Consider the following 27,601-nt stretch of genomic DNA (forward strand, 5'->3'; position numbering starts at 1 on the left):
ACAACTGTTATTCATAGAATTAAAGATAGACTTCTGCTTAATACAACCGCTGTGCCAGATTTCAAAAAAACTTTACGGAAAAAGCATAATCTGAGAACGGCGCTCAGAGCCCAATCCAGCCAGAGAAATATCCGCCATTTTGGAGTCGACAGAAGCTAGAAATAACACCATAAATATTCACTTACCTTTGATGATCTTCATCAGAAGGCACTCCCAGGAATCCCAGTTCGACAATAAATGACTGATTTGTTCCATAAAGTCCATAATTTAGCCACTTGTTGTTAACGTGTTCAGCCCAGTAATCCATCTTCAGGAGGCGCAGGCACTTCGTCCAGACAAAAACTCGAAAAGTTCCATTACAGTCCTTTAGAAACATGTCAAACGATGTATGGAATCAATCTTTAGAATGTTTTCAACATAAAATATCAATGATGTTCCAACCGGAGAATTCCTTTGTCTGAAGAAAAGCACTGGAACGAGAGGTAACTCTGTCGGGAGCGCGCGTCATGAGACCAAGGCACTATGCCAAACCACTGACTCAAACAGGTCTCATGAGCCCCTCCTTTATAGTAGAATCCTCATTCAAGTTTCTAAAGACGGTTGACATCTAGTGGAAGCCGTAGGAAGTACAACTTGACTCCATATAGACACTGTATTCGGTGGGGCAAGCTTTGAAAAACTACAAACCTCAGATGTCCCCACTTCCTGGTTGGATTTTTCTCAGGTTTTCACCTGCCATATGAGTTCTGTTATACTCACAGACACCATTCAAACAGTTTTAGAAATTCAGAGTGTTTTCTATCCAATACTAATAATAATATGCATATATTAGCATCTGGGACAGAGTAGGAGGCAGTTCACTCTGGGCATCCAAAAGTGAAAATGCTGCCCCCTATCCAAAATAGTTAATGCTCAATAGTTATTCTCTAATTATCCCTACATTTTCAATGCATTTTAATAGGCAGCCCTACTGTTGTGAACATTTCTGTGTGCGTTGAGGATTAAGGAGCCAGAAGTAGCATTGTCATCATGCATCGCACTTAATCACTTTTGTTTTACTATAATCATCCAGTTTGGCTCAGCAACTAATTGGCCCACACTGTGAACTGGAAACCACAGGCTCACTAAGCTTAGTGAGTTGTTTGTGAGTCGGGGTGTTGTCTCTATTATTGCCTGCCCTATAAACTGTGTGCATCTTAATGGGTCTGCCAATGGGATGCTGGATCATTCCCGTCGAGCTGGAACTGAAGTGCCAACCCTTACGTAAAACACACGGGAGTTTGGCCTTGATTATCTCCTCCGCATACACAGGCACTCTTGTGCACACACACATGCTCTCTGGGAGAGGGTTCCAAATTTAGTCGCGCCTCATGGTAGGTTTGGAGCAGCCTACCCTCTCCAGATGTGACGAGACTGACTGTCTGAGAGACAAACTAGACTGATGGCTCTGAGATACAAATAATATAACGACAAAGATTATACACGTAACGTTAGGTAGCAAGCCAGCCAGCTAACGTTAGCTAGCAAGCTAATAGTACACTTTAACTTGAAATGAAAACAACTTTCTGACAAAATTAGAAACATGTAATATCTGAAAATGTAGCTAGCTAATCTTACCCGTATACATGGATGGACGCTTCTCCCTCTCTGTCACGGATGCCATGGTTGGCCTTATTTTAAAGATGTAATCCGGAGACAGGCGTTTTTGTCCATCTCCTTAGCTATCATACTGATTTCAAAACTCGATCTCTCGGCATGTCAAGCCCACTCATTATCTCAGCCAATCATGGCTAGCAGGAGGGTTGCTGACTTTTTCTGTGGCTAAACCAACTTGGCTCGTAATGTAACAAATGTTATTCCTATTTACAGACAGCATACGGCACATTAATGTTCACATGTTCCAGAAGGCATTTCTGCCAAAAAACACATTTTGATTAAAAAAAAAGTTTACATTCAAATGGCTCTACTGTGAATTAGTGACACACAACATTCACCTAGTTTCCTGAAACGAGTCACCATTATATCTTGTCTTAAGTCTTTATCTTACCTGTAGGAGTCCCTGTAGCTCATGGTGTCTTGGCCCGAGTCCTCTTGGTCCTCTTCCGTCACCATGAAGCAGACCCTCTTGATGCCCCCGTGCTCCGCCTTTTCCTGGTCCCCCTCTTCGGGGGTCACGGAAGGGGGCTGAATGGCCTCGTAGGCTGGGGACTCGCTGCCCTGCGGCTGGGTGGGCTCCGTGATGGACAAAAGGAGGCTGTGATTCCCGCCGCCACATTGGAGGAATCACATGAAAAATAAGAGAAAGGGAACTATATAAGAAATATTCTCATAATGTGTGTCTTTTATGCACACACACACTTTGCTTTTGTAAGCGCACACTTAGTTTACACACACAGTTAAGAAGGTTTTCCCTCCTCTCAATGGGGTTGTGGTTTCACAGCCTATTCCTGCTTGCCCAGTCCATGAACAGTTTTGGACTGAAGAATTCCCCCATTTATGAGAGAGAGATAGAGAATGTGTATCAGAGCTATTCAAATCAAATCAAACGCACCCTTGTGGGACCCCAGTGTTGAGGAACAGCGGGGTGGAGATGTTGTTGCCTACCCTCACCACCTGGGGGCGGCCCGTCAGGAAGTCCAGTACCCAGTTGCACAGGGCGGGGTCGAGACCCAGGGTCTCGAGCTTGATGACGAGCTTGGAGGGTACTATGGTGTTGAATGCCGAGCTGTAGTCGATGAACAGCATTCTCACAAAGGTATTCCTCTTGTCCAGATGGGTTAGGGCAGTGTGCAGTGTGGTTGAGATTGCATCGTCTGTGGACCTATTTGGGCAGTAAGCAAATTGGAGTGGGTCTAGGTTGTCGGGTAGGATGGAGGTGATATGGTCCTTGACTAGTCTCTCAAAGCACTTCATGATGACAGAAGTGACTGCTACGGGGCGGTAGTCGTTTAGCTCAGTTACCTTAGCTTTCTTGGGAACAGGAACAATGGTGGCCCTCTTGAAGCATGTGGGAACAGCAGACTGGTATAGGGATTGATTGAATATGTCCGTAAACACACCGGCCAGCTGGTCTGCGCATGCTCTGAGGGCGCGGCTGGGGATGCCGTCTGGGCCTGCAGCCTTGCGAGGTTTAACACGTTTAAATGTCTTACTCACCTCGGCTGCAGTGAAGGAGAGTCCGCATGTTTTCGTTGCAGGCCGTGTCAGTGGCACTGTATTGTCCTCAAAGCGGGCAAAAAAGTTATTTAGTCTGCCTGGGAGCAGGACATCCTGGTCCGTGACTTGGCTGGATTTCTTCTTGTAGTCCGTGATTGACTGTAGACCCTGCCACATGCCTCTTGTGTCTGAGCCGTTGAATTGAGATTCTACTTTGTCTCTGTACTGACGCTTAGCTTGTTTGATTGCCTTGCGGAGGGAATAGCTGCACTGTTTGTATTCGGTCATGTTACCAGTCACCTTGCCCTGATTAAAAGCAGTGGTTCGCGCTTTCAGTTTCACGCAAATGCTGCCATCAATCCACGGTTTCTGGTTAGGGAATGTTTTAATCGTTGCTATGGGAACGACATCTTCAACGCACGTTCTAATGAACTCGCACACCGAATCAGCGTATTCGTCAATATTGTTATCTGGCGCAATACGAAACATGTCCCAGTCCACGTGATGGAAGCAATCTTGGAGTGTGTCAGCTTGGTCGGACCAGCGTTGGACAGACCTCAGCGTGGGAGCCTCTTGTTTTAGTTTCTGTCTGTAGGCAGGGATCAACAAAATGGAGTCGTGGTCAGCTTTTCCGAAAGGAGGGCGGGGCAGGGCCTTATATGCGTCGCGGAAGTTAGAGTAACAATTATCCAAGGTTTTTCCACCCCTGGTTGCGCAATCGATATGCTGATAAAATTTAGGGAGTCTTGTTTTCAGGTTAGCCTTGTTAAAATCCCCAGCAACAATGAATGCAGCCTCCGGATAAATGGATTCCAGTTTGCAAAGAGTCAAATAAAGTTTGTTCAGAGCCATCGATGTGTCTGCATGGGGGGGGATATATACGGCTGTGATTATAATCGAAGAGAATTCTCTTGGTAGATAATGCGGTCTACATTTGATTGTGAGGAATTCTAAATCAGGTGAACAGAAGGATTTGAGTTCCTGTATGTTTCTTTCATCACACCATGTCTCGTTAGCCATAAGGCATACGCCCCCGCCCCTCTTCTTACCAGAAAGATGTTTGTTTCTGTCGGCGCGATGCGTGGAGAAACTCGCTGGCTGCACCGCCCCCGATAGCGTCTCTCCAGTGAGCCATGTTTCCGTGAAGCAAAGAACGTTACAGTCTCTGATGTCCCTCTGGAATGCTACCCTTGCTCGGATTTCATCAACCTTGTTGTCAAGAGACTGGACATTGGCGAGAAGGATGCTAGGGAGTGGTGCACGATGTGCCCGTCTCCGGAGTCTGACCAGAAGACCGCCTCGTTTCCCTCTTTTTCTGAGTCGTTTTTTTGGGTCGCTGCATGGGATCCATTCCGTTGTCCTGGGTGAAAGGCAGAACACAGGATCCGCGTCGCGAAAAACATATTCTTGGTCGTACTGATGGTGAGTTGACGCTGATCTTATATTCAGTAGTTCTTCTCGACTGTATGTAATGAAACCTAAGATGACCTGGGGTACTAATGTAAGAAATAACACGTAAAAAAACAAAACACTGCATAGTTTCCTAGGAACGCGAAGCAAGGCGGCCATCTCTGTCGGCGCCGGAAGTGAAATGCCACCGGAAATTCTACCACTTAAAAAGATGAGAGAAGCCTGTAATTTTCATCATAGGTACACTTCAACTATGACAGACAAAATGAAAAAAAATAAAAAAAATAAATCACATTGTAGGATTTTTTATGAATTTATTTGCAAATTATGGTGGAAAATAAGTATTTGGTCAATAACAAAAGTTTATCTCAATACTTTGTTATATAACCTTTTTTGGCAATGACAGAGGTCAAACGTTTTCTGTAAGTCCTCACAAGGTTTTCACACACTGTTGCTGGTATTTTGGCCCATTCCTCCATGCAGATCTCCTCTAGAGCAGTGATGTTTTGGGGCTGTTGCTGGGCAACACAGACTTTCAACTCCCTCCAAAGATTTTCTATGGGGTTGAGATCTGGAGACTGGCTAGGCCACTCCAGGACCTTGAAATGCTTCTTACGAAGCCACTCCTTCGTTGCCCGGGCGGTGTGTTTGGGATCATTGTCATGCTGAAAGATCCAGCCACGCTTAATCTTCAATGCCCTTGCTGATGGAAGGAGGTTTTCACTCAAAATCTCACGATACATGGCCCCATTCATTCTTTCCTTTACACGGATCAGTCGTCCTGGTCCCTTTGCAGAAAAACAGCCCCAAAGCATGATGTTTCCACCCCCATGTTTCACAGTAGGTATGGTGTTCTTTGGATGCAACTCAGCATTCTTTGTCCTCCAAACACGACGAGTTGAGTTTTTACCAAAAAGTTATATTTTGGTTTCATCTGACCATATGACATTCTCCCAATCTTCTTCTGGATCATCCAAATGCTCTCTAGCAAACTTCAGACGGGCCTGGACATGTACTGGCTTAAGCAGGGGGACACGTCTGGCACTGCAGGATTTGAGTCCCTGGCGGCGTAGTGTGTTACTGATGGTAGGCTTTGTTACTTTGGTCCCAGCTCTCTGCAGGTCATTCACTAGGTCCCCCCGTGTGGTTCTGGGATTTTTGCTCACCGTTCTTGTGATCATTTTGACCCCACGGGTGAGATCTTGCGAGGAGCCCCAGATCGAGGGAGAATATCAGTGGTCTTGTATGTCTTCCATTTCCTAATAATGGCTCCCACAGTTGATTTCTTCAAACCAAGATGCTTACCTATTGCAGATTCAGTCTTCCCAGCCTGGTGCAGGTCTACAATTTTGTTTCTGGTGTCCTTTGACAGCTCTTTGGTCTTGGCCATAGTGGAGTTTGGAGTGTGACTGTTTGAGGTTGTGGACAGGTGTCTTTTATACTGATAAGTTCAAACAGGTGCCATTAATACAGGTAACGATAGGAGGACAGAGGAGCCTCTTAAAGAAGAAGTTACAGGTCTGTGAGAGCCAGAAATCTTGCTTGTTTGTAGGTGACCAAATACTTATTTTCCGCCATAATTTGCAAATAAATAAATTAAAAATCCTACAATGTGATTTTCTGGATTTCTTTCTCATTTTGTCTATCATAGTTGACGTGTGCCTATGATGAAAATTACAGGCCTCTCTCTTTTTAAGTGGGATAACTTGCACAATTGGTGGCTGACTAAATACCTTTTGCCCCACTGTATATAGGTCCTGGATGGCAGGAAGCTTGGCCCCAGTGATGTACTGGGCCAAACGCACTACACTCTGTAGCGCCTTACGATCAGATGCCGAGCAGTTACCATATACCAGGCGGTGACGCAACCGGTTAGGATGCTCTCGACTGTGTAGCTGTAGAACTTTTCGAGGATCTAGGGACCCATGCCAAATCTTTTCATTCTCCTGAGGGGGAAAAGGTGTTGTCGTGCCCTCTTCACAACTGTCTTGGTATGTTTGGACCACTCTAGTTTGTTGGTAATGTGGACAACAAGGAACTTGAAACTCTCGACCCGCTCCACTACAGCCCCGTAAATGTTAATGGGTGCCTGTTTGGCCCACCTTTATTTATGTAGTCCACGATCAGCTCCTTTGTTTTGCTCACATTGAGGGAGCGGTTGTTGTCCTGGCACGACACTGCCAGTTCTCTGACCTCCCTATAGGTTGTCTCGTCATTGATCAGGCCTACCACTGTTGTGTTGTCAGCAAACTTAATGATGGTGCTGGAGTCGTGTTTGGCCACACAGTCGTGGGTAAACAGGGAGTACAGGAGGGGACTAAGTACACGCCCCTGAGGGGCCCCCATGTTGAGGTTCAGCGAGGCAGACGTGTTGTTGCCTACCCTTACCATCTGGGGAGGCCTGCCAGGAAGTCCAGGATCCAGTTGCAGAGGGAGGTGTTTAGTCCCAGGGTCCTTAGCTTAGTGATGAGCTTCGTGGGCACTATGGTGTTAAACGCTGAGCTGTAGTCAATGAACAGCTTTCTCACATAGGTGTTCCTTTTGTCCAGGTGGGAAAAGGCAATGTGGAGTACGATTGAGATTGCGTCATCTGTGGATCTGTTGGGGCAGTATGCGAATTGGAGTGGGTCTAGGGTATCCGGGAGGATGCTGTTGATGTGAACCATGACCAGACTTTTTTTTCTCCTCTGGTTGCACATGTGACATGCTGGTAAAAATGTGTTATAACTGATTTAAGTTTGCCTGCCTTAAAGTCCCCGGCCACTAGGAGCGTCGCTTCTGGATGAGCATTTTCTTGTTTGCTTATGGCCTTATAGAGTTGGTTGAGTGTGGTCTTAGTGCCAGCATCGGTCTGTGGTGATACGAATAAACGACTACAAATAATACAGATGAGAGCTCTCTTGGTAGATAGTGTGGTCTACAGCTTATCATAAGGTACTCTACCTCCACAGAGCAATAATATTAGACATCGTGCACCAGCTGTTATTGACAAAAAGACACACACCCCACTCCTCGTCTTACCAGACGTAGCTTATTCTCTGTTCTTCCAGTGCATGGAAAATCCCGCCAGCTCTATATTATCCGTGTCGTCATTCAACCACGACTCGGTGAAACATAAGATATGACCGTTTTTAATGTCCCATTGGTAGGAAAATCGTAGGTCATAAATTGCATTTTCCAATAATTGCATGTTAGCGAGTAGAACGGATGGCAGTGGGAGTTTACTCGCTCGCCTATGGATTCTCAGAAAGCACCCTGACCTGCGGCCTCTTTTCCTGCGTCTTTTATTCAAGCAAATTCCCGGGATTTGGGCTTGTTTCCGGGAAAGCAGTGTATCCTTCTCGTTTGACTCGTTAATGGAAACGATTCCCGTTCTGGAATGCAGCGGGAATGACACGTCATGATGCAAAACCCGCCCACACCGGCTGTATTTCTGTCTGCTTGAACGGTGAATAGCTCATATACAGCTGAAAACATAAAATGACCCCAGGAATAAATAGAACATCTCTCAGACATGCACAAATACAATATAGCATGCAAAATGGGTGACTCTCCTTTAAACAAGAAAAACAGGAAGCCAGACAAACAGGGCCAGGCTCAGAAGACTGCCTGGGGACAACGGTTCCATAATATCTTGGCCTTTCATTTTCATGCAGAATAATAACACCCTTGATAAATACTGAGCAAAATTATATTGTATGCTAAAAAAAAGAAGATAAATTATATATAGACATTAACCCCAAGCACACATCAAAATCCACAAAGAATTGATTAAGTGGGCAAAAAAATCTACATTTTGCAATGGCCATCTCAGTCTCAGGACTTGAATCACATTGGCAACCTGTGGTTTATAGAATTATTTTTACGCGTCTTTATCAAGTGTGTAAACATTTTTGGAACCCCACTGTATTTGGCCACCTTAAATGAGCTCGCGGAACGTGTCTGGCTCGAGGGCCACAGGATTGAGATCCCTGACGTACAGTAGGTACTTGGCAAGGATTTTCATATATGTGTACTTACACGTCTATCTGGGTGACGTACTGCCTCATCTCTTGCACGGCGATGTTCAGGCGGTTGTAGAGGCGGATGTAGGCTTCCTGGATCTCCATGTCTTCCTGTTTGAGCAGGAAGCTGAGGCCATTCCCCCGGTTGGCCTGCTGCATCCTGTCTGGGATGCCCTCTCCAGAGCCCGTGATGTCCTCCTCACCATCACCCTCCTCCCCGAGACCGCTGCAGCTGTAACACGGGGCACCCATGCTAGTCACACAGTGTTGGGTGTGAGACATGCGAGACAGGTTAGCTGTGGGGAGAGAGAAAATAAATAGATGAATAAATAGGAGGAAAAGTAAAGGAAGTGAAAGAGTATTAAAATAAGTGTCTACGTCTTTCAACTTGACGTTAGAATTTTTTATCAGAAAAGCTGCATGTCACATCGTGATGTCAGAAAAGGAGAGGTAAAAATAGGGACAGAGGGAGAGACAGAGGGAGAGACAATCAACTTTCACTTCCAGAGACCTATACCTACACCACATGTTGAGCCTTCATACACAATAACACTCTGGTGAATATACAACCTATCATTTTGACAAAAACAGTGTGCTTGTGTGTAAGGAAGGGCACTATACGGTTACGCTGTTCTATGTACATTCTGCTGCCTTGAGAGTCATGAAAAAATGCCTAGAACATGATAAAAGCACAGTGAATAATCATGTCTAATTTACAATTCTACTTCCTGATCTAGAAGCCTATGGGTGTAATGTTAGCACATAATAGCACAGGCTATGATTAAGTCGAGGAACTGAGGAGAGAGGAAGGTTGAAGCAATACTAACAATGCTAATCTTCCAGTCAGACATCTGGCTGTCTGTCTGTTGCAGCTTCCACTGTCTCTTCCCGTCTTAGTGTTTCTCTGAGCCGTGTCAGACCGGCCAATGTGACGGGCCGAAAGGCAGGCTACCAAAACCGCAGAGACCGACAAAACACAGACAGGACAAGATGGGCCCATAGAGATACATAATGTTCCATTTAATTCTGAGGATGGGCCCAAGGGCTACACCTGTAAAATATCTCTCTCGCCGACCCTCTCTCCCCGCTCTGTTTCTCTGCCTCTTCTCTGTCCTTCCCTCTCTCTTTCCCTGTCCATCTAAACAGTAAAGTAATCCAATGATCACCTTCTCTCCCCTCACTTTCTGAAGAATATTCCACCCTTGGTGTCTTGGAGGGACCGCTTTGATGACATTCACCAACACCCACAGAGAGGATGGCTAAACGTTTCAGAGTGGGGGCCGCCTGAGGCTAATGGTTGTTTAATGGGAAACCAATGGAGACGATTAGAGTGGTGGGATTACAACTACTTTACCGCAAATGTACTGTGGGAGTTGTCACTATGCGGCTAAATGCTAATTAACTCAGTTTGTTTCATCACAAGAGCTTATAAAGTCATTTGTACTGTGGGATTTAATTGATCAAAGATGGTATTTAGTTGAAAGTATCTCTTTGTTTTAAGCTTTAAGGTGGATTATAGGCTAGCTCTGCACAATGTTGTAAAGGGGATCTTGGCTATTGTTGGCAAAACTCAACTGGGACTAGAATTCCACAAAATAACAGAACTGAGGCATTGACACAACTCTACAGAGTTGGTATAGAGCTGTGTAGTATGTGTGCTGCTGTACTGTTGTTCTATTTGTAATCTAAAGGTATGTGTGCGTATGAGTGTGTACTGTATGTGTGTGCATGTACAGTACAGTGGCAGTCGGTGCTGTTTAAGATGAGGGAGGGCAAATCTTTTTTATGAGCAAGGCCTTATTTCTGTTACAGCATATAGGAAGACTGTCGTATTCCATTCATCCAGCTTAATGTAACACCGATAGGTTTAGGCTACTACATGATACCCAAATGTTCCCTATATCCATCATGCGGTTGGCTACAATCTAGCCTATGAATTAAAGTTTTCAACGTATGTGCCCAGGTCGAGAGAAATTTGAGTCATCAAGGTGACAGACATTGACACATTCAATACCGCCTTGCACAATCTTACCTGCATCTAGCGGATCTAGGGTGTAATCATTGGTCCAACCGTTGCAAACAAGATTTTCTATTGGACAGTTATACCAGCGGGCCCCAGTGGCAATAAATGAATACAACCAAAAGCTTTCCTAGGAAGAGTTCCAGTGTTGGATAGCCATAGCCAGCTAGCTAACATAGCATTCGTCTCTGTTTGAGTAGGCTGGACTATCAAGCTGAATTCACCAGCTAAGTATGTGTTAAACATTCTCTCACTCTTACTATGCTTGACAATATGGAGAGTGGTACTCAGTAATGTGTTGGATTGGTCCCCAAACATAACACTTTGTATTCAGGACAACAAATGAATTGCTTTGCCACATTTTTTGCAGTATTACTTTAGTGCCTTGTTGCAAACAGGATGTATGTTTTGTAATATTCTCCAATCACAGCCATTGAACTCTGTACCTGTTCAAAAGTCCTTCCTCTCTGGCAACTGCATCTTTGTAGTGACTGGGTTTATTGACACACCATCCAAAGTGTAATTAATAACTTCACCATTCTTAAAGGGATATTCAATGTCTTCTTTCTACCAATAGTGCCCTTCCTTGCAAGGCATTGGAAAACCTCCCTGGTCTTTGTGGTCAATGAGGCAAAATTTCAAAAATCCATGCAACTTATTATGTGACTTGTTAAGCACATTTTTACTCCTGAACTTATTTAGGCTTGCCTTAACCAAGGGGTTGAATAGTTATTGACTCAAGACATTTCAGCTTTTAATTTGTAATTAATTAGCACGCACACACGTCTGCATTGTCTTCTCACCCCACCTTGGTTGGGGTCCAGGCCGTAGAAGGAGTTCTTGCGTCCGAAGCGGAAGCTGAAGGCCCTGCCGGACACCATGGTGGTTTTGGGGTGGGACACCTGCATCAGGTTGACGTGGCAGTTGGTGGGCACAAAGTCCATGCAGCCCAGTGGGTGGGTCAGTACGCCTGCCTGCTTGAATGTGGGGCACGCCTTTCTCCTCAGCTCCTGGGCAAACTGAAAACCACAGCTAATGAAAAACTGTATATTTACCGCTATCACATAATGATGGATCAATAGTCACTGCTGATCTGAGTGTCTGTGTGTGTGGCAGGGGAGGGGGAGAGAGAAGGGGAGAAAGGAGAGAAAGAAGAGGGTGAAAGAGAGAGAGAGAGAGAGAACTTGAAGACATTTGTAGCTGCTCTTGTACTACAAAAGGGGCTATGAGGGATCCTGTAGATCCTGTACCTGCTGGTATCTGCTGATTCGCCGGCGGATGCTCTCCAGCTTGGTTTCACAGATGTTCCTGAACTCAAATTGGGGCATGGACATCACGCGGTCACTCTGCGAGATCAGCTGGCTGCAGTTACGCACAAAATGACTGTCGTCTCTTGCAAAGGCCTCCAGGATCTGACAGGGCAGAGTGTATGTTTTAAATCCCTTTGGGTTCAAGTTATTTGAAATGATTTTTGCATGGAGAGAAGAGCATGAAGCAACCTGGGAACCATTCACTCCTATTGTTCTCATCATAAATGCTAAATGGTAGAAATCATGGCTGTGGTTATGCAATACAGATAAAACCAAAGTGTTTATGCTAATGCTAGTAGACTACAACAACGGACAATTCCTGTTCCTTGACGGCCAAAGAAGCCTTCAGGCTACAGTGACTATCTGCATTGACCCGTCCATTTTATTTATTTATTTATTATTATTATTAATTTTTTCTCTGGCCAAGATAAAGCAAAGCAGTGCAACACAAACAACAACACAGAGTTACACATGGGATAAACAAACATACAGTCAATAATACAATAGAAAAAGTCTATATACAGTGTGTGCAAAAAATATATATACACAGGACACGACAAGACGAAGACAAAGACGTCTGACTGCACATTCTACACACTCACTCAATCATTTCCTCACACACACACACACACACACACACACACATTCAAACATGCACTCACATACAATCATCATCTACGCTGCTGCTACTCTGTTTATCATATATCCTGATGCCTAGTCACCTTACCCCTATACAGTTAAAGTCGGAAGTTAACATACACTTAGGTTGGAGTCACTAAAACTTGTTTTTCAACCACTCCACACATTTCTTGTTAACAAACTATAGTTTTGGTAAGTCGGATAAGACATCTACTTTGAGCGTGACGAGTCATTTGTGGGCAGAATTGAAAAAGTGTGTACGAGCAAGGAGGCCTACAAACCTGACTCAGTTACATCAGCTCTATCAGGCGGAATGGGCCAAAATTCAACCAACTTGTGGGAAGCTTGTGGAAGGCTACCGAAACATTTGACCCAAGTTAAACAATTTAAAGGCAATGCTACGAAATACTAATTGAGTGTATGTAAACTTCTGACCCACGGGGTGATGAAGGAAATAAAAGCTGAAAGAAATAATTCTCTCTACTCCAAGATGGCATAGCAGTCAGACGTCTTCGTCGTGTCCCGTGTATATATCTTTTTTGCACACACTGTATATAGACTTTTTCTATTGTATTATTGACTGTATGTTTTTTTATCCCATGTGTAACTCCGTGTTGTGGTTTGTGTCGCACTGCTTTGCTTTATCTTGGCCAGGTCGCAGTAAATGAGAACTTGTTCTCAACTGGCCTACCTGGTTACATTCTTAAAATAAAAAGTGGTGATTCTAACTGACCTAAGACAGGTGATTTTTACTAGGATTAAATGTCAGGAATTGTAAAAAACTGAGTTGAAATGTATTTGGCTAAGGTGTATGTAAACTTCCGACTTCAACTGTACATATCTAACCCTGCCACCCCAGTATCCCTGCACATGATAAATATGGTGTTTGCACTTACCCTGTATATAGGTTTCTTACTGATTCGTGTTCTTCCTATTTCTAGTGTTTTTGTTCTACTTAAAAAATATACAGTGGGGCAAAAAAGTATTTAGTCAGCCACCAATTGTGCAAGTTCTCCCACTTAAAAAGATGAGGCCTGTAATTTTCATCATAGGTACACTTCAACTATGACAGACAAAATGAGAAAAAAAATCCAGAAAAACACATTGTAGGATTTTTTATGAATTTATTTGCAAATTATGGTGGAAAATAAGTATTTGGTCACCTACAAACAAGCAAGATTTCTGGCTCTCGCAGAGGGCCAGAAAGAGGAAGAGGCTCCTCTGTCCTCCACTCGTTACCTGTTTTAATGGCACCTGTTTGAACTTGTCATCAGTATAAAAGACACCTGTCCACAACCTCAAACAGTCACACTCCAAACTCCACTATGGCCAAGACCAAAGAGCTGTCAAAGGACACCAGAAACAAAATTGTAGACCTGTACCAGGCTGGGAAGACTGAATCTGCAATAGGTAAGCAGCTTGGTTTGAAGAAATCAACTGTGGGAGCAATTATTAGGAAATGGAAGACATACAAGACCACTGATATTCTCCCTCGATCTGGGGCTCCTCGCAAGATCTCACCCCGTGGGGTCAAAATGATCACAAGAACGGTGAGCAAAAATCCCAGAACCACACGGGGGGACCTAGTGAATGACCTGCAGAGAACTGGGACCAAAGTAACAAAGCCTACCATCAGTAACACACTACGCCGCCAGGGACTCAAATCCTGCAGTGCCAGACGTGTCCCCCTGCTTAAGCCAGTACATGTCCAGGCCCGTCTGAAGTTTGCTAGAGAGCATTTGGATGATCCAGAAGAAGTTTGGGAGAATGTCATATGGTCAGATGAAACCAAAATATAACTTTTTGGTAAAAACTCAACTTGTCGTGTTTGGAGGACAAAGATGCTGAGTTGCATCCAAAGAACACCATAACTACTGTGAAGCATGGGGGTGGAAACATCATTCTTTGGGGCTGTTTTTCTGCATAGGGACCAGGACAACTGATCCATGTAAAGGAAAGAATGAATGGGGCCATGTATCGTGAGATTTTGAGTGAAAACCTCCTTCCATCAGCAAGGGCATTGAAGATGAAACGTGGCTGGGTCTTTCATCATGACAATGATCCCAAACACACCGCCCGGGCATGAAGGAGTGGCTTCGTAAGAAGCATTTCAAGGTCCTGGAGTGGCCTAGCCAGTCTCCAGATCTCAACCCCATAGAAAATCTTTGGAGGGAGTTGAAAGTCTGTGTCGCCCAGCAACAGCCCCAAAACAAAACTGCTCTAGATGAGATCTGCATTGAGGAATGGGCCAAAATACCAGCAACAGTGTGTGAAAACCTTGTGAAGACTTGCAGAAAATGTTTGACCTCTGTCATTGCCAACAAAGGGTATATAACAAAGTATTGAGATAAACATTTGTTATTGACCAAATACTTATTTTCCACCATAATTTGCAAATAAATTCATTAAAAATCCTACAATGTGATTTTCTGGATTTTTTTTCCCATTTTGTCTGTCATAGTGTACCTATAATGAAAATTACAGGCCTCTCATCTTTTTAAGTGGGAGAACTTGCACAATTGGTGGCTGACTAAATACTTTTTTGCCCCACTGTATATACTGCATTGTTGGGAAAGAGCAAGCAAGAAAAGCATGTCATTGTGCTAGCGTACATCACAATAAAAACATGAAAATGAACCACATACTGCTGCTAGCATGATAAGCGTAGTGTTGGCATGCTAATACTACAAAAACAGTGTACATGTGCTGTACCTTCGCAGTAAGGCTGAAGCAGCCCTTGGGCTCCACCATCTTCTCCAGGACATGGCACTTGATGCCAGCTGTACTGACATACTCGTACACCACGCCGTGCTCCAGGTGCACGTTGTCCACCGTCATGCTCACCAGGGGCACCGTGTCATCAGACAGAGACAGCTGGCTCAGGCCCCCCCTGTAGTCTGGATCGGACAAAGAGACGCTTTTGGAGTACCTACTTTCATGTACACAGCTGTTAGCAGACAGACACAAACATACACAATCTCACTATAGAAGTGTAAGGTACCTGATCCATTCCCAATCTTTCTCTATCTCTCACACACACACGGTGAGGTGGTGTACAGTACCTGTTCCGTTCCTGCCGTGCTCCTCATCTATGTCTGAGCATTTCTCTTCTGTGCAGGCCTTGAACGAGCCCCCCTCCACGTCCTCAAACGCACGGTACACCCACTGACACTGACAGGACACATGGAGGACACACCAGGGTCAAACACTGGTGTGTTTGTGTCTCTAGGTGTATAATATGCGTGCATACATTCAAGTGTGTGTCTAGGTTTCTGTGCAAGAGTGTGTTTGGAATCACATGTGCTTCTCTGGCAGTTAAAGAAGTTGTGTGTGAATGAAGTAAAAGAGACATTAGGATGTGCTCCAAACAGAGTTAAGCCAGGTTAAACATCAACAAAGCAGGGGATTGGACAGGAGGAGCCAGGTTAAACATCAACAAAGCAGGGGATTGGACAGGAGGAGCAAGGGTTAAACATCAACAAAGCAGGGGATTGGACAGGAGGAGCCAGGTTAAACATCAACAAAGCAGGGGATTGGACAGGAGGAGCCAAGTTAAACATCAACAAAACAGGGGATTGAACAGGAGGAGCCAGGGTAAACATCAACAAAGCAGGGGATGGGACAGGAGGAGCCAGGTTAAACATCAACAAAGCAGGGGATTGGACAAGAGGAGCCAGAGTAAACATCAACAAAGGAGCTTCTAATAAAAGCACTCCATAGCAGAGGTGTGTACGAGTCAGACTCGAGTCACAAATATGATGACTTGCAACTCGACTTTCACCAATGACTTGTGACTTAACTTGGACATGAGCCTTTTGACTCGACCTGATTTGATACCCTCCCCAAGCCCAAATATATAAAAATATGCTATAAAAAAAAGTGTGCAGCGCATCAACTCTTCATTTATCGGATTACAGTTTGACAGCAGCCAATCAAATTGTGCCAGCGGAGAAAAAGTTGTGCGTGGCAGTGCAGAGGAACGTCTGCGGGGGAATTCAGATGGAGCCCTTGGAAAGATGAAAAATATATTATTATTATAATTATTAAATATTATTTTCGGATATAAAGATGACGCTGTATCAACAAAAAATGGATTGCAACTTGCAAAAGAATCAGGAAGAAAATTAGACGGCGACGCAACAATTTCCAATTTTGTTCGGCATTTGAAGCTGCACAAAGAATGGTAAGGCGTGGCGAATATAGCCGACAGCTATTGATTTTATTACTTTGCTATTGTCATGTAGGCTAGCGTAACATTAAATCAATGAGCCTCCACACAATCAGTGCGGGAACGTGATCATTGCACCCAAGATTGAGCTACAACTGGCTAGGCAGTTAGTAGCCTAAATCCTGCCTGATGTTCCTAAATCAAGGTTGGGCTATTGAGGTTATACGATTGTGTACAAGCATCCATCACCTGATTTCGCCCCATAGCGAACCTCGATAGTTGATCACAATTGGGGGGGGGTCTTTCTCATGGCTACCCATGTATTTCCATAGAAATATAAAATGTATTTGTTATACTCGAAACTCAAAGTTTAGGACTTGAGACTTGACACTTAACGGTCTTGACTTGGGACTTGCCTGTCTTGACTTGGGACTGGACTTGGGACTTGAGTGCTAAGACTTGAGACTTACTTGTGACTTGTAAAACAATGACTTGGTCTCACCTCTGCTCCATAGTATACCCTGCACTGTCCCAAGCCGATAAAGCCAAAATATGTCACAGTAGGAAAATAAAAACAAGGGGAAAAGTAGGTATATCGGCAGTTCACTGTAAACAATAGAAGAGTGAAATTGAGGATGAAGAAGAACCCTTGTTGTGATGCATTAAACCAGTCAAACCCTTGCATGTGACACTGTAGAAGGGAACACACTACAGTAGTTTGATTGAAACACGTCTTGACACTGGTAGAAAAGTCACAATGGTACATTAGGCTAATGCCATCATGGTTGAATCTCTGATCATGTATGTTTCCCTAATATTGTGTGTAAAGTACTAAAACAATGTTTGTCGTCAAATGTCTCTTTCTTAAAAAAAAGAGACTCTCCCCATGTATTTGAATGCTTTGTTGACAGACAGTAGGAATCAGAGGGGGATGAGACAGGGATTGAACCCTGTTTTCCAAGTAGGGAGTCCCATGTATGTATGGATCCAGTAGCTCTGCACGCAAACTATGTCTCACCATGTCGGGCTGATCCTGCTGGTCGTGGTGGGAGGTGAAGTGCTCCAGGACCTCCTGGTAGTCGCTATGGTTCATGTTGTTGCCATTCACCTTCAGGATGCACTGACCTGGCTGGAGGCCTGCCACCGCCGCCTCCGACCCTATAATCACGCAGGGGTCAAAGTGGTCAGGGACACAGTTCTTATGTGTAATCCTGTAACCACCGATGTCACAGAATGTATGCATGTTGAATGAGTGTTTTTCTATAATAACAGCATGTGTACAATGTATCCTTATCTGGTCCATTCTGTACATATTTAGCTAATTCTATTTTATTTGGAGATCCTATCTGTTTTTATCATCTTCAGAGAATAAGGCATGTCCAAGACCATCTGCGCATCTCAGAAGTAGATAGGTGTGTGGCTTAGGTGGTAAAGCATGGCATTAGCAATACCAGGGTTTTGGGTTCAATTCCCGGGACCACCGATACATAAAATGTAAGCACACATTATGTCGCTTTGGATAAAAGCATCATAATTATTAGAAAGCTATGTGTTTAATAATAATTAAAGTTCCTATATTGTTTTGGTCCTCAAATAAGTTGTCTGGTAACACTTTAGCTGTGCCCTAAAATAAGAACAGATATCCTGTCCTGTTTAAAAAAAAACAGGCCTAGCATAATTTCCCCAGTGATCCAGCTCACACTAAGCACACGACTTCATAACTTCAGTTAAGCAGCCAACCCAAACCAACCAAATCCCAGCCGTCAACCAGGATCCTGATTTAGGAGAAGAGAGAGGGAGCTGGGGAGTATGATATCATTCAGAAACTCCTATGGGGCCAGTAGCTGAAAGGAGCATGCGTGTGTCTGTTCAGATCAGAGTGTATGAGCTCCCTCTGACATAATAAAAGAGAAGCAAGACCCCGGGTCGTGACTCCTTCTCCCTCAACGCAGCAGAAAATAGGCGGTCATGTTTCCTCCTTCCTTAACCAACTGTTTTACACATTTGGACCGATCCCTTGCTCGTGACTCAGTTGTAAATCTGTGTTTTTTCTTTCCTTTTTAAACGTACTTTGACCATAGCCTGGCCAACATGTGGTCCTAAAGAGCAGAGCCTCAAGAAACTTGAACTGAAGTTAACAGGTGCATGGCTGGCAGGTAACGCGTCATCCTATAATTTAATTATGATTAAGGAAGCCCCCCGTACCTTTCCCAATCAGAAGAGTTGGGTTAAATGTGGAAGACACATTTCAGTTCAATGCATTCAGTTGTACAACTGACTAGGTATCCCCCTTTCCCAATCAGAGAGGTTGTTACTCACCTTTCCTTACTGCATGTACATGAGGTGGGGCAGAGCCACTGAGTTTGAAGGACAGGGCATAGGGAGTGTCTGGAATCTTCACAATCCTATAACAACGAGAGTGTGTGTGTGTAGGTCAGTAGAGGCTCCTCAGAGGAGGAAGGGGAGGACCAGCGCCAGTGAATTTAAAACAATAGTGAAACATTAAAAAAGTTAACCCTTTTTAGATAAAACTATACTTAATATATTCACGTCACCAAATATTTTATTAAAACACACTGTTCTGCAATGAAGGCTACTGTAGCCGCCTCAACAGCATTTTATAAGGTAGCATCATGTTGTAGCCGGAGGACAGGTAGTTTCCATCCTCCTCTGCGTACATTGACTTCAATACAAAACCTAGGAGGCTTGTCTTTCTCACCCCCCTTTTCCATAGACTTCCACAGTAATTATGACATCAAAGCTCTTACAGCATGAACTGACATGTTGTCCATCCAATCAAAGGATCAGAAAATTAATCTAGTCCTGACAGCATAAGCTTCAGCTAACTAGCACTGCAGCACATAAAATGTGGTTAGTAATTGACTCAAAGAGAGAGAAAGTGGGCAGAACTGAAAAAGCGTGTGCGAGCAAGGAGGCATACAAACCTGACCAACCTACACCAGCTCTGTCAGGAGGAATGGGCCAAAATTCACCCAACTTATTGTGAGAAGCTTGTGGAAGGCTTCCTGAAACTTTTGACCCAAGTTAAACAATTTAAAGGCAGTGCTACCAAATACTAATTGAGTGTATGTAAACTTCTGACCCACTGGGAATGTGATGAAAGAAATAAAAGCTGAAATAAATCACTATTTTTCTGACATTTCACATTTTTAAAATAAAGTGGTGATCCTAACTGACCTAAAACAGGGAATTTTTACTAGGATTAAATGTCAGGAATTGTGAAAAACTGAGTTTAAATGTATTTGGCTAAGGTGTATGTAAACTTCCAACTTCAACTGTACTTCGTACCCTTGCACATTGACTCGATACTGGTACCCCGTGTATATATAGGCAAGTTGTGCGCTCCCTCATCTACAGAAATAGCACTACAGCACTGCAAGTAAGATCTGTGGTAGGTCTGTAGCCGGTGGTATGTGTGTGCTGCATGTGTTCCCCGCTCGCTTCAGCCATCTGAGCAGAAGCCAAAATGCAACCTTCCTGTGCGAACAGGGTAAATAAAGGATATTGAATGACAGCACCGTGAACACCTCCGTTCACCCAGAGACTTGGTGCTGCCATTTTGATCTGCTGCTGACCACGTTTTAGCCTTCTCCATTTACATTGTGTCATAGTTTACACACGGATTAGCCTACACTGGAATTCATTCAAATCCATGCACCATTTATGCAATAAACTGAGTTATATTTAGGCGCTCTATTTTTGGGGGTGCAATTCAGAAGGCTATATGGGTCTGCTAATGGAGAACTAGTAAAGGCCCAGTGCACTGCTTTTGTAAAGTATTATTTTTCCCGATACTAATGTAATCTGATCCAGAAAATTGCCCATATGCGTTACGATACTCGTTTTCTCTGATTACTCGACACACCCTTGCATGTGATCAGGTGTGTATTCATTCCGCCGATTCTGTTGAAAAATGTTTCTTAAACAGAAGCAAACAGAACAAAAACAGGGATAAACATACCTGTTCAATAGAAACTCGCTTGCAACTGGTGGACTAATGCCTACACACTAGATCAGCTAGATGCAGGTAAGATTGTGCAAGGCGGTATTGAATGTGTCAATGTCTGTCACCTTGACTCAAATTTCTCCCTACCTGTTCACATACATTGTTAACTTTCATTCACAGGCTATTTTGTAGCCAACCGCATGATGGATATAGGAACAATTTGAGTATCATGAAGTAGCCTAAACATTACGCTGGATGAATGGAATACGACAGTCTTCCAATATGCTGTAATAGAAATAAGGCCTTGCTCATAAAAAAACTTATCGTCCTCCCTCATCTTAAACAGCACCGACTGCCACTAGTGTAGGTGTGTGGAGGATACTTGTCTGTGTGTATACACATGCCTGTGTACTCACTCCTTGGCCTTGGTGTTGACCAGCAGGCGTAAGGAGCGGCGGATGCAGAAGGCCTGGCTGATCATGGTCTCCACCTCCTGGAAGGGCCTGAGAAACACCAGGTCCTCGTTGATGGTGAAGATCTTCCTGCCCTCCTGCAGCCCCGCCATCTGGAGGGGAGGATGGAGAGAGAGACAACAACGGCGAAACATCAGGGTAGGTTGTCTCTTCATTTCTGGTATGTCAGTGTCCATTTTGTTTTTCAGATGTAAAATAGTATGAACAATTTTCTACCAGATTTCACTTATAAAACCTGGATAAGTGATGGAAATAGCATAAAAATAACATCTAAATGATCAAAAACACAGCTCTTCCCACGGCAGCCTTTATATCCTCTCTGGCTAGCCCAGGACACAGGGACCAGATCCACCAGTATGACACTTGGCTTTGGTTGTCTGGGGGGCTGGCTCTGGAGGACAGCCCAGAACAGGAAGGCACAGCGGCCCACTGAGTGAGTGAGTGAGCCTGCGTGCGTTTTCACATTTGTGTGTTCGGTATTCTCCCCGCAACACTCCCGGAGTCCCTGGCTCTCCCAGGTTTTTTTTCCCCCACTGGGCTCTGGGAATCAGCTGAGCCTCATTCACAACGCACACACACAGACGGACTCATTGTTTGGACAGTCTCGGATACACACGCTCTGTGTCAGCCAGGGCCCAACTACACTGGCACTGTCTGGAGCAGAGGAGGGGAGGAATAGAAGGGGGATGAGGAGGAGTGAGATGGAGTGGAAACGAGAGGGAGGAAAAATAGGGTAGGGGACAGAGGGAGTGTGAGAGGTTCATTTTAGGAACTGTAAGGATGATGGTACAACTGTAGGCCTTAGGGCAGGAGGAGTGAGTTGGAGTGGGCAGGCAGCGAGGGAGGGGAGTAAGATATTAAGGAACACAGAGACAGTTAGGGAAGGAGTGCTGTAAGACTGTGTTTACCAATCCCTTCCTCAGGGATCCCCCCCCCCCCCCCCCCACACACACACACACATCACACACAGAGAGAGAGAGAGCTGAGATGGCAGTGGGGAGAATGTGAGCAGGCATGTCTAACAGCTCTGATCCTCACACTGAGAATAAAGTCCCCACTGTCTCACACACTGGGACTAACGGGCTCTGTCAGTAAGGAGGAGGAAGCATAGGTGGGTGTGTATGTCGTCATCTATGTGTGTCTTTTACGTGTCTATGTGTGAGTGTTTATAGACTCCTCACCTCAGCGTGAGAGCCCCTGGTGACAGACCTCACCACGATGGCCTTGTTCTTCTCCTCAATCTCAAAGCCGTAGTCTTCCTCCTCCGGGTGGATCTATGGGGAGACAAAAAAAACATCAACAAAGGAGCTTAGAAGGCATTGACCGACATTGATTCATTCATTCATGCATCAGAACAACGAACCAACAAAATCAGGACATTTTATCTGGCACTCTCTGTGCAGTCAATAACAAACGAATGACACAATGGCAATGACAGGCCTGCGCAAAATACGTAAATCACATTTGGGTTTATTTGGGTCTATTCCATTACAGAGCAATAACGGGAGAGTCGCCAAATGCAAGGTGGGGGTTACTTCCCTTCTGCATGTTTGTGATAAGATGGCTATCGCTAACGCCCGTCTGAGGAGACTGGTAACAGGAGAACGGCTAAAACAATGGGCTCTGCAGAGTCAAAGAGCAGTGTGTGTGTTGGGGTCCATCACTTCAATCATGGCTGGAAGGACTAGAAAGGATTAGCATTTGAGCTAATCATTGGGGATGGGGAATCATGTCTACTTCCTACTTTCTTCTTCTGAAGAAACACTAGGGAAAGCTAATGCGTTAATGTTAGCCTGGCAATGTAACTCCAGTTTCCAGCCCTTTTCTTAAGGGGTTAAGGGGATTCGAAATTCCACTCATTCTTCCAGCACCTGTTGGTAAATGTGACAATTCTGATATTTTGTGTGTTTTTTTAACACTTACATCTACATAATGTCTCCACCATCATTTCCTATTATCGAAAACAGCTTCTGGACATCAGAATGCGATCACTAACCTTGATCTGGATGACAATTTCTACTTAAACAAGTCGGCAGCTCTGGACGTTCAGCTTACTCCATACCAGGCCCTAATGCCCCAGACTCGAAAGAGGAAGCGACGATGCAAAAGAGGCAGACGAGCCAGTACCCTGACGAGACAACGTTGGTGAGCAAATAAACCACCTCTACCTTCCGTTCTATTGGAGAACATACAGTCACTAGAGAAGGAACCGGAGGAGCTCCGTTTGAGACTATCCTATCAATGGGACCTGAAGAACTGTAATATTCAAAGTTTCTCGTAGTTGTGGCTGAACAAGGACAATGCACATCTCATTGATGGTATGGATATGGATAATACATCTGGATAATACATCTTTAAGACCGGACAGCAGCCCCAGGTTAGACGAACGGAGGAGGGTTGTGTCTATTTCTTAACAGCAGGTGCAACGATTTCTAATGTTAAAAACAGTCAAGTTCTTGCTCGCTTGAGTTAGAATAGTTCATGATAGGCTGCAGACCATACTATTAACTTCTTGGTGACAGGGGGCAGTATTTTCACGTCCGGATGAAATGCATGTCCAAATTCAACTGCCTGCTACTCATCACCAGAAGATAAGATATGCATATTATTAGTAGATTGGGATAGCAGGCGAAACCCCAAGGACAAACCATTCAGATTTTATTTTTTTGAGGTCACTCTTTTCAATGAGTTTTCATTGGGAATCCAGATTTATAAGGTACCTTCTTGCAGTTCCTATCGCTTCCACTGGATGTCCACAGTCTTTAGAAATTGGTTGAGGTTTTTCCTTTGTGTAATGAAGAAGTACGGCCATCTTGAACAAGGGTCACTTGAAGTGTACTATTAGATAGAGGTGCGTGACCAGAAAGCATGCTACAGTTTGTTTGACTCCTGTATTGAACACAGACCATCCCGTCTTCAATTTTATTGATTATTTACATTACAAAATACCTAAAGTTGTATTACAAAAGTAGTTTGAAATGTTTTGGCAAAGTTTACAGGTAACTTGAGATATTTTGTAGTCACGTTGCTCAAGTTGGAACCAGTGTTTTTCTGGATCAAAAACACCAAATAAAATGGACATTTTGGGTATATATATATATATATATAGATGGAATTAATCGAACAAAAGGACAATTTGTGATGTTTATGGGACATATTGGAGTTTCAACAAAAGAAGCTTGTCAAAGGTAAGGCATGAATTATATTTTTATTTCTGCGTTTTGTGTCGTGCCTGCAGGGTTGAAATATGCTTTCTCTTTGTTTACGGAGGTGCTATCCTCAGATAATAGCATAGTTTGCTTTCGCTGAAATGCCTTTTTGAAAATCTGACATGTTGGCTGGATTCACAACAAGTGTAGCTTTAATTTGCTATCTTGCATGTGATTTAATGAAAGTTTGATTTTTATAGTAATTTAATTGAATTTGGTGCCCTGCATTTTCCCTGGCTTTTGGGCAGGTGGGACGCTAGCGTACCACATATCCCAGAGAGGTTAAGCAATATATCTTTCATAGCTGTCTATTTACCACGAGACTAACCGATTCTGGCACTAAGACCGCACTCAACAAGCTGTATAGGCAAACAAGAAAATACATATCTCATGGCCAGTCATTTTAATGCAGGGAAACTGAAATCAGTTTGACCTCATATTTACCAGAAGGTCACCTGTGCAACAAGAGGCAATAAAACTCTAGACTACCTTTACTCCACATACAGAAACACATAGAAGGCTTGCCCTCCATTTGGCAAATCTGACCATAATGCTATATTTTGATTAAAGCAAAAACTCAAAACAGGAAGTACCAGTGATGCTCAATATGGAAATGGTCAGATAAAGCGGATGCTAATCTACAGGACAGCTTCACTAGCACAGACTGGAATATGTTCCAGGATTCATCGGCTAACATTCACCACATCCGTCCCGGCTTCATTAACTTCACTCGGGTAGGGGGCAGCATTCGGAAGATTGGATGAAAAGCGTGCCCAAAATAAACTGCCTGCTCCTCAGGCCCAGATGCTAGGATATGCATATAATTAGTAGATTTGGATAGAAAACACTCTAAAAAGTTTCCAAAACTGTTCAAATAATGTCTGAGTATAACAGAACTGATATGGCAGGCATAAACCTGAGGAAAATCCAACCAGGAAGTACTATTACTTTGAAAGGCTGTTTTTCCATTGAAAGCCTATCCACCATACAAAGACTTAGGACCCAGTTCACAATCTCTATGGCTTCCACTACATGTGACCAGTCTTTAGGCATTGTTTCAGGCTTTGACTCTGAAAAATTAGGGAGATACAGCACTTTCAATGAGTGGGCAGTGGAAATTTCCAGACATGAGCCAAGCGCGTGATCGGGAGCGCGCATTTCATGTTTACCTTTTCTATTGATGAAGCTTTTGTCCGGTTGAAATATTATTTACTGGATGTTGAAGGCGCGCATTGTGCCTTTGGATTACTGAACTAAAACGCACCAACAAAACTGAGGTTTTTGGACATAAAGTTGAACTTTATTGAACAAAACACACATTTATTGTGTAACATGAAGTCCTGTGAGTGCCATCTGATGAAGATCAAAGGTTAGTGATGAATTTAAATCGCTATTTCTGACTTTTGTGAGCCCTCTCCTTGGCTGGAAAATGTCTGTACGGTTTTCTGTGACTAGGCGCTGACCTAACATAGCCTCGGACACTGTGGTTGGATTTACAAGAAGTTTATCTTTAAAATGGTGGATAATACTTGTATGTTTGAGGAATTTTAATTATGGGATTTCTGTTTTGAATTTGGCGACCTGCAATTTCCCTTGCTGTTGTCGAGGTGGGACGCTACCGTCCCACTGGTGCCAGACAGGTTAATAAGAGCATTAATGATGTTATCCCCACAATGACCGTACGTACATATCTCAACCAGAAGACATGAATTAGAGGCAACATCCGCTATGAGCTAAAGGCTAGAGCTGCAGCTTTCAAGGAGCAGGACACCAATCCGGAAGCTTATAAGAAATCCACTATGACCTCCGACGAGCCATCAAACAGGCTAAGGATCAAAATAGGACTAAGAGCCTTGCAAACCATCACAGATTACAATGGGAAACCCAACCACCCAGTGATGTGACCCTATCAGATGAGCTAAATGCCTTTTATGCTCACTTCGAGGCAAGCAACACTGAACCATGCATAAGAGTACCAGCTGTTCCGGATGATTGTGTGATCTCGCTCTCTGTAGCCAATGTGATTAAGACTTTTAAACAGGTTAACATTCACAAGGCCTCGGGGACTGACGGATTACCAGGACGCATACTCAGAGCATGCGCTGACCAGCTGGCAAGTGTCTTCACTGACATTTTCAACCTCTCCCTGACCCAGTCTGTAATACCTATATGTTTCAAGAACACCACCATAGTCCCTGTGCACAAGAATGCCAAGTGGACCTTTCAAAATTACTATAGTCCTGTAGTACTCAACTTGGTAGCCATGAAATGTTTTGAAACGCTGGTCATGGCTTACATCAACACCATCATCCCAAACACAGTCCAATTCGCATACCACCCCATCAAAACAAATCCAATTATATTGGTCATATACACATATTTAGCAGAATGCTTGTTTTCGCTACACCTGTAATGCAACAGATCTACAGATGACGCAATCTCTATTGCCCTTTTCCACCTGGACAAGAGGAACACCTATGTGAGAATGCTGTTCATTGTCTACAGCTCAACATTGAACACCATAGTGCCTTTAAAGCTCACCACTAAGCTCAGGACCCTGCAACTGAACACCTCTATCTGCAACTAGATACTGGAATTCCTGAATGGCCGCCCCCAGGTGGTGAGGTTAGGGAACACATCCGCCACGCTGACCCTCAACACGGGCACCCCTCAGGTATGCATGTTCAGTCCCCTCCTGTAATACCTGTTCACCCATGACTGCGTGGCCGCGCACGACTCCAACACCATCAATAGGTTTGCTGACAACACGACGGTGGTAGGCCTGATCACAGATGATGATAAGACAGACTATATTGAGGAGGTCAGTTATAACAACCTCTCCCTCAACATCAGCTAGACAAAGGAGCTGATAGTGGATTACAGGAAACGCAGGGCTGAGCATGCCCCCATCCAAATCAACAGGGCTTTAGTGGAGCAGGTCGAGAGCTTCAAGTTCTCAGTATCCACATCACTAAGGAATTAGCATGGTCCACACACACCAACACATTTGTGAAGAGGGTACGACAATGCCTCTTCCCCCTCAGGAGGATGAAAAGATTTGGAATGGGCCCTCAGATCCTCAAAATGTTCTACAGCTGCACCATTGAGAGCTTCTTGACTGGCTGCATCACCGCTTGGTATGACAACTGCTCGGCATCCAACCGCAAGGTGCTACAGAGGGTAGTGTGTGCAGACCAGTACATCACTGGGGCTGAGCTCCCTGCCATCCAGGACCTCTATACAAG

The 27,601-nt window shown here is 44.1% G+C and overlaps 1 protein-coding gene across 2 annotated transcripts in view; it reads right to left on the bottom strand.

Moving 5' to 3' along the window:
* LOC110491863 (phosphatidylinositol 3,4,5-trisphosphate-dependent Rac exchanger 1 protein) overlaps window positions 1-27,601 on the bottom strand; it is a 148,408-nt gene that overhangs the window by 16,042 nt on the left and 104,765 nt on the right. For both annotated transcript variants that reach the window (XR_005036510.1, XM_021565684.2), the window contains exons 17-26: window positions 22,329-22,421; window positions 21,091-21,239; window positions 19,027-19,112; window positions 17,726-17,865; window positions 15,602-15,710; window positions 15,252-15,436; window positions 11,841-12,002; window positions 11,399-11,609; window positions 8,587-8,866; window positions 2,048-2,254 (exon numbers count right to left, since the gene is read on the bottom strand). Coding sequence is in view for 1 of the 2 variants with exons in the window: in XM_021565684.2 (XP_021421359.2) it covers window positions 2,048-2,254; window positions 8,587-8,866; window positions 11,399-11,609; window positions 11,841-12,002; window positions 15,252-15,436; window positions 15,602-15,710; window positions 17,726-17,865; window positions 19,027-19,112; window positions 21,091-21,239; window positions 22,329-22,421 (1,622 nt within the window). In the remaining variant the exon portion in view is untranslated. The remainder of the gene's footprint in view (window positions 1-2,047; window positions 2,255-8,586; window positions 8,867-11,398; window positions 11,610-11,840; window positions 12,003-15,251; window positions 15,437-15,601; window positions 15,711-17,725; window positions 17,866-19,026; window positions 19,113-21,090; window positions 21,240-22,328; window positions 22,422-27,601) is intronic.

This window comes from Oncorhynchus mykiss, chromosome 16, assembly GCF_013265735.2.
Source record: "Oncorhynchus mykiss isolate Arlee chromosome 16, USDA_OmykA_1.1, whole genome shotgun sequence".
Classification (NCBI taxonomy): domain Eukaryota; kingdom Metazoa; phylum Chordata; class Actinopteri; order Salmoniformes; family Salmonidae; genus Oncorhynchus; species Oncorhynchus mykiss.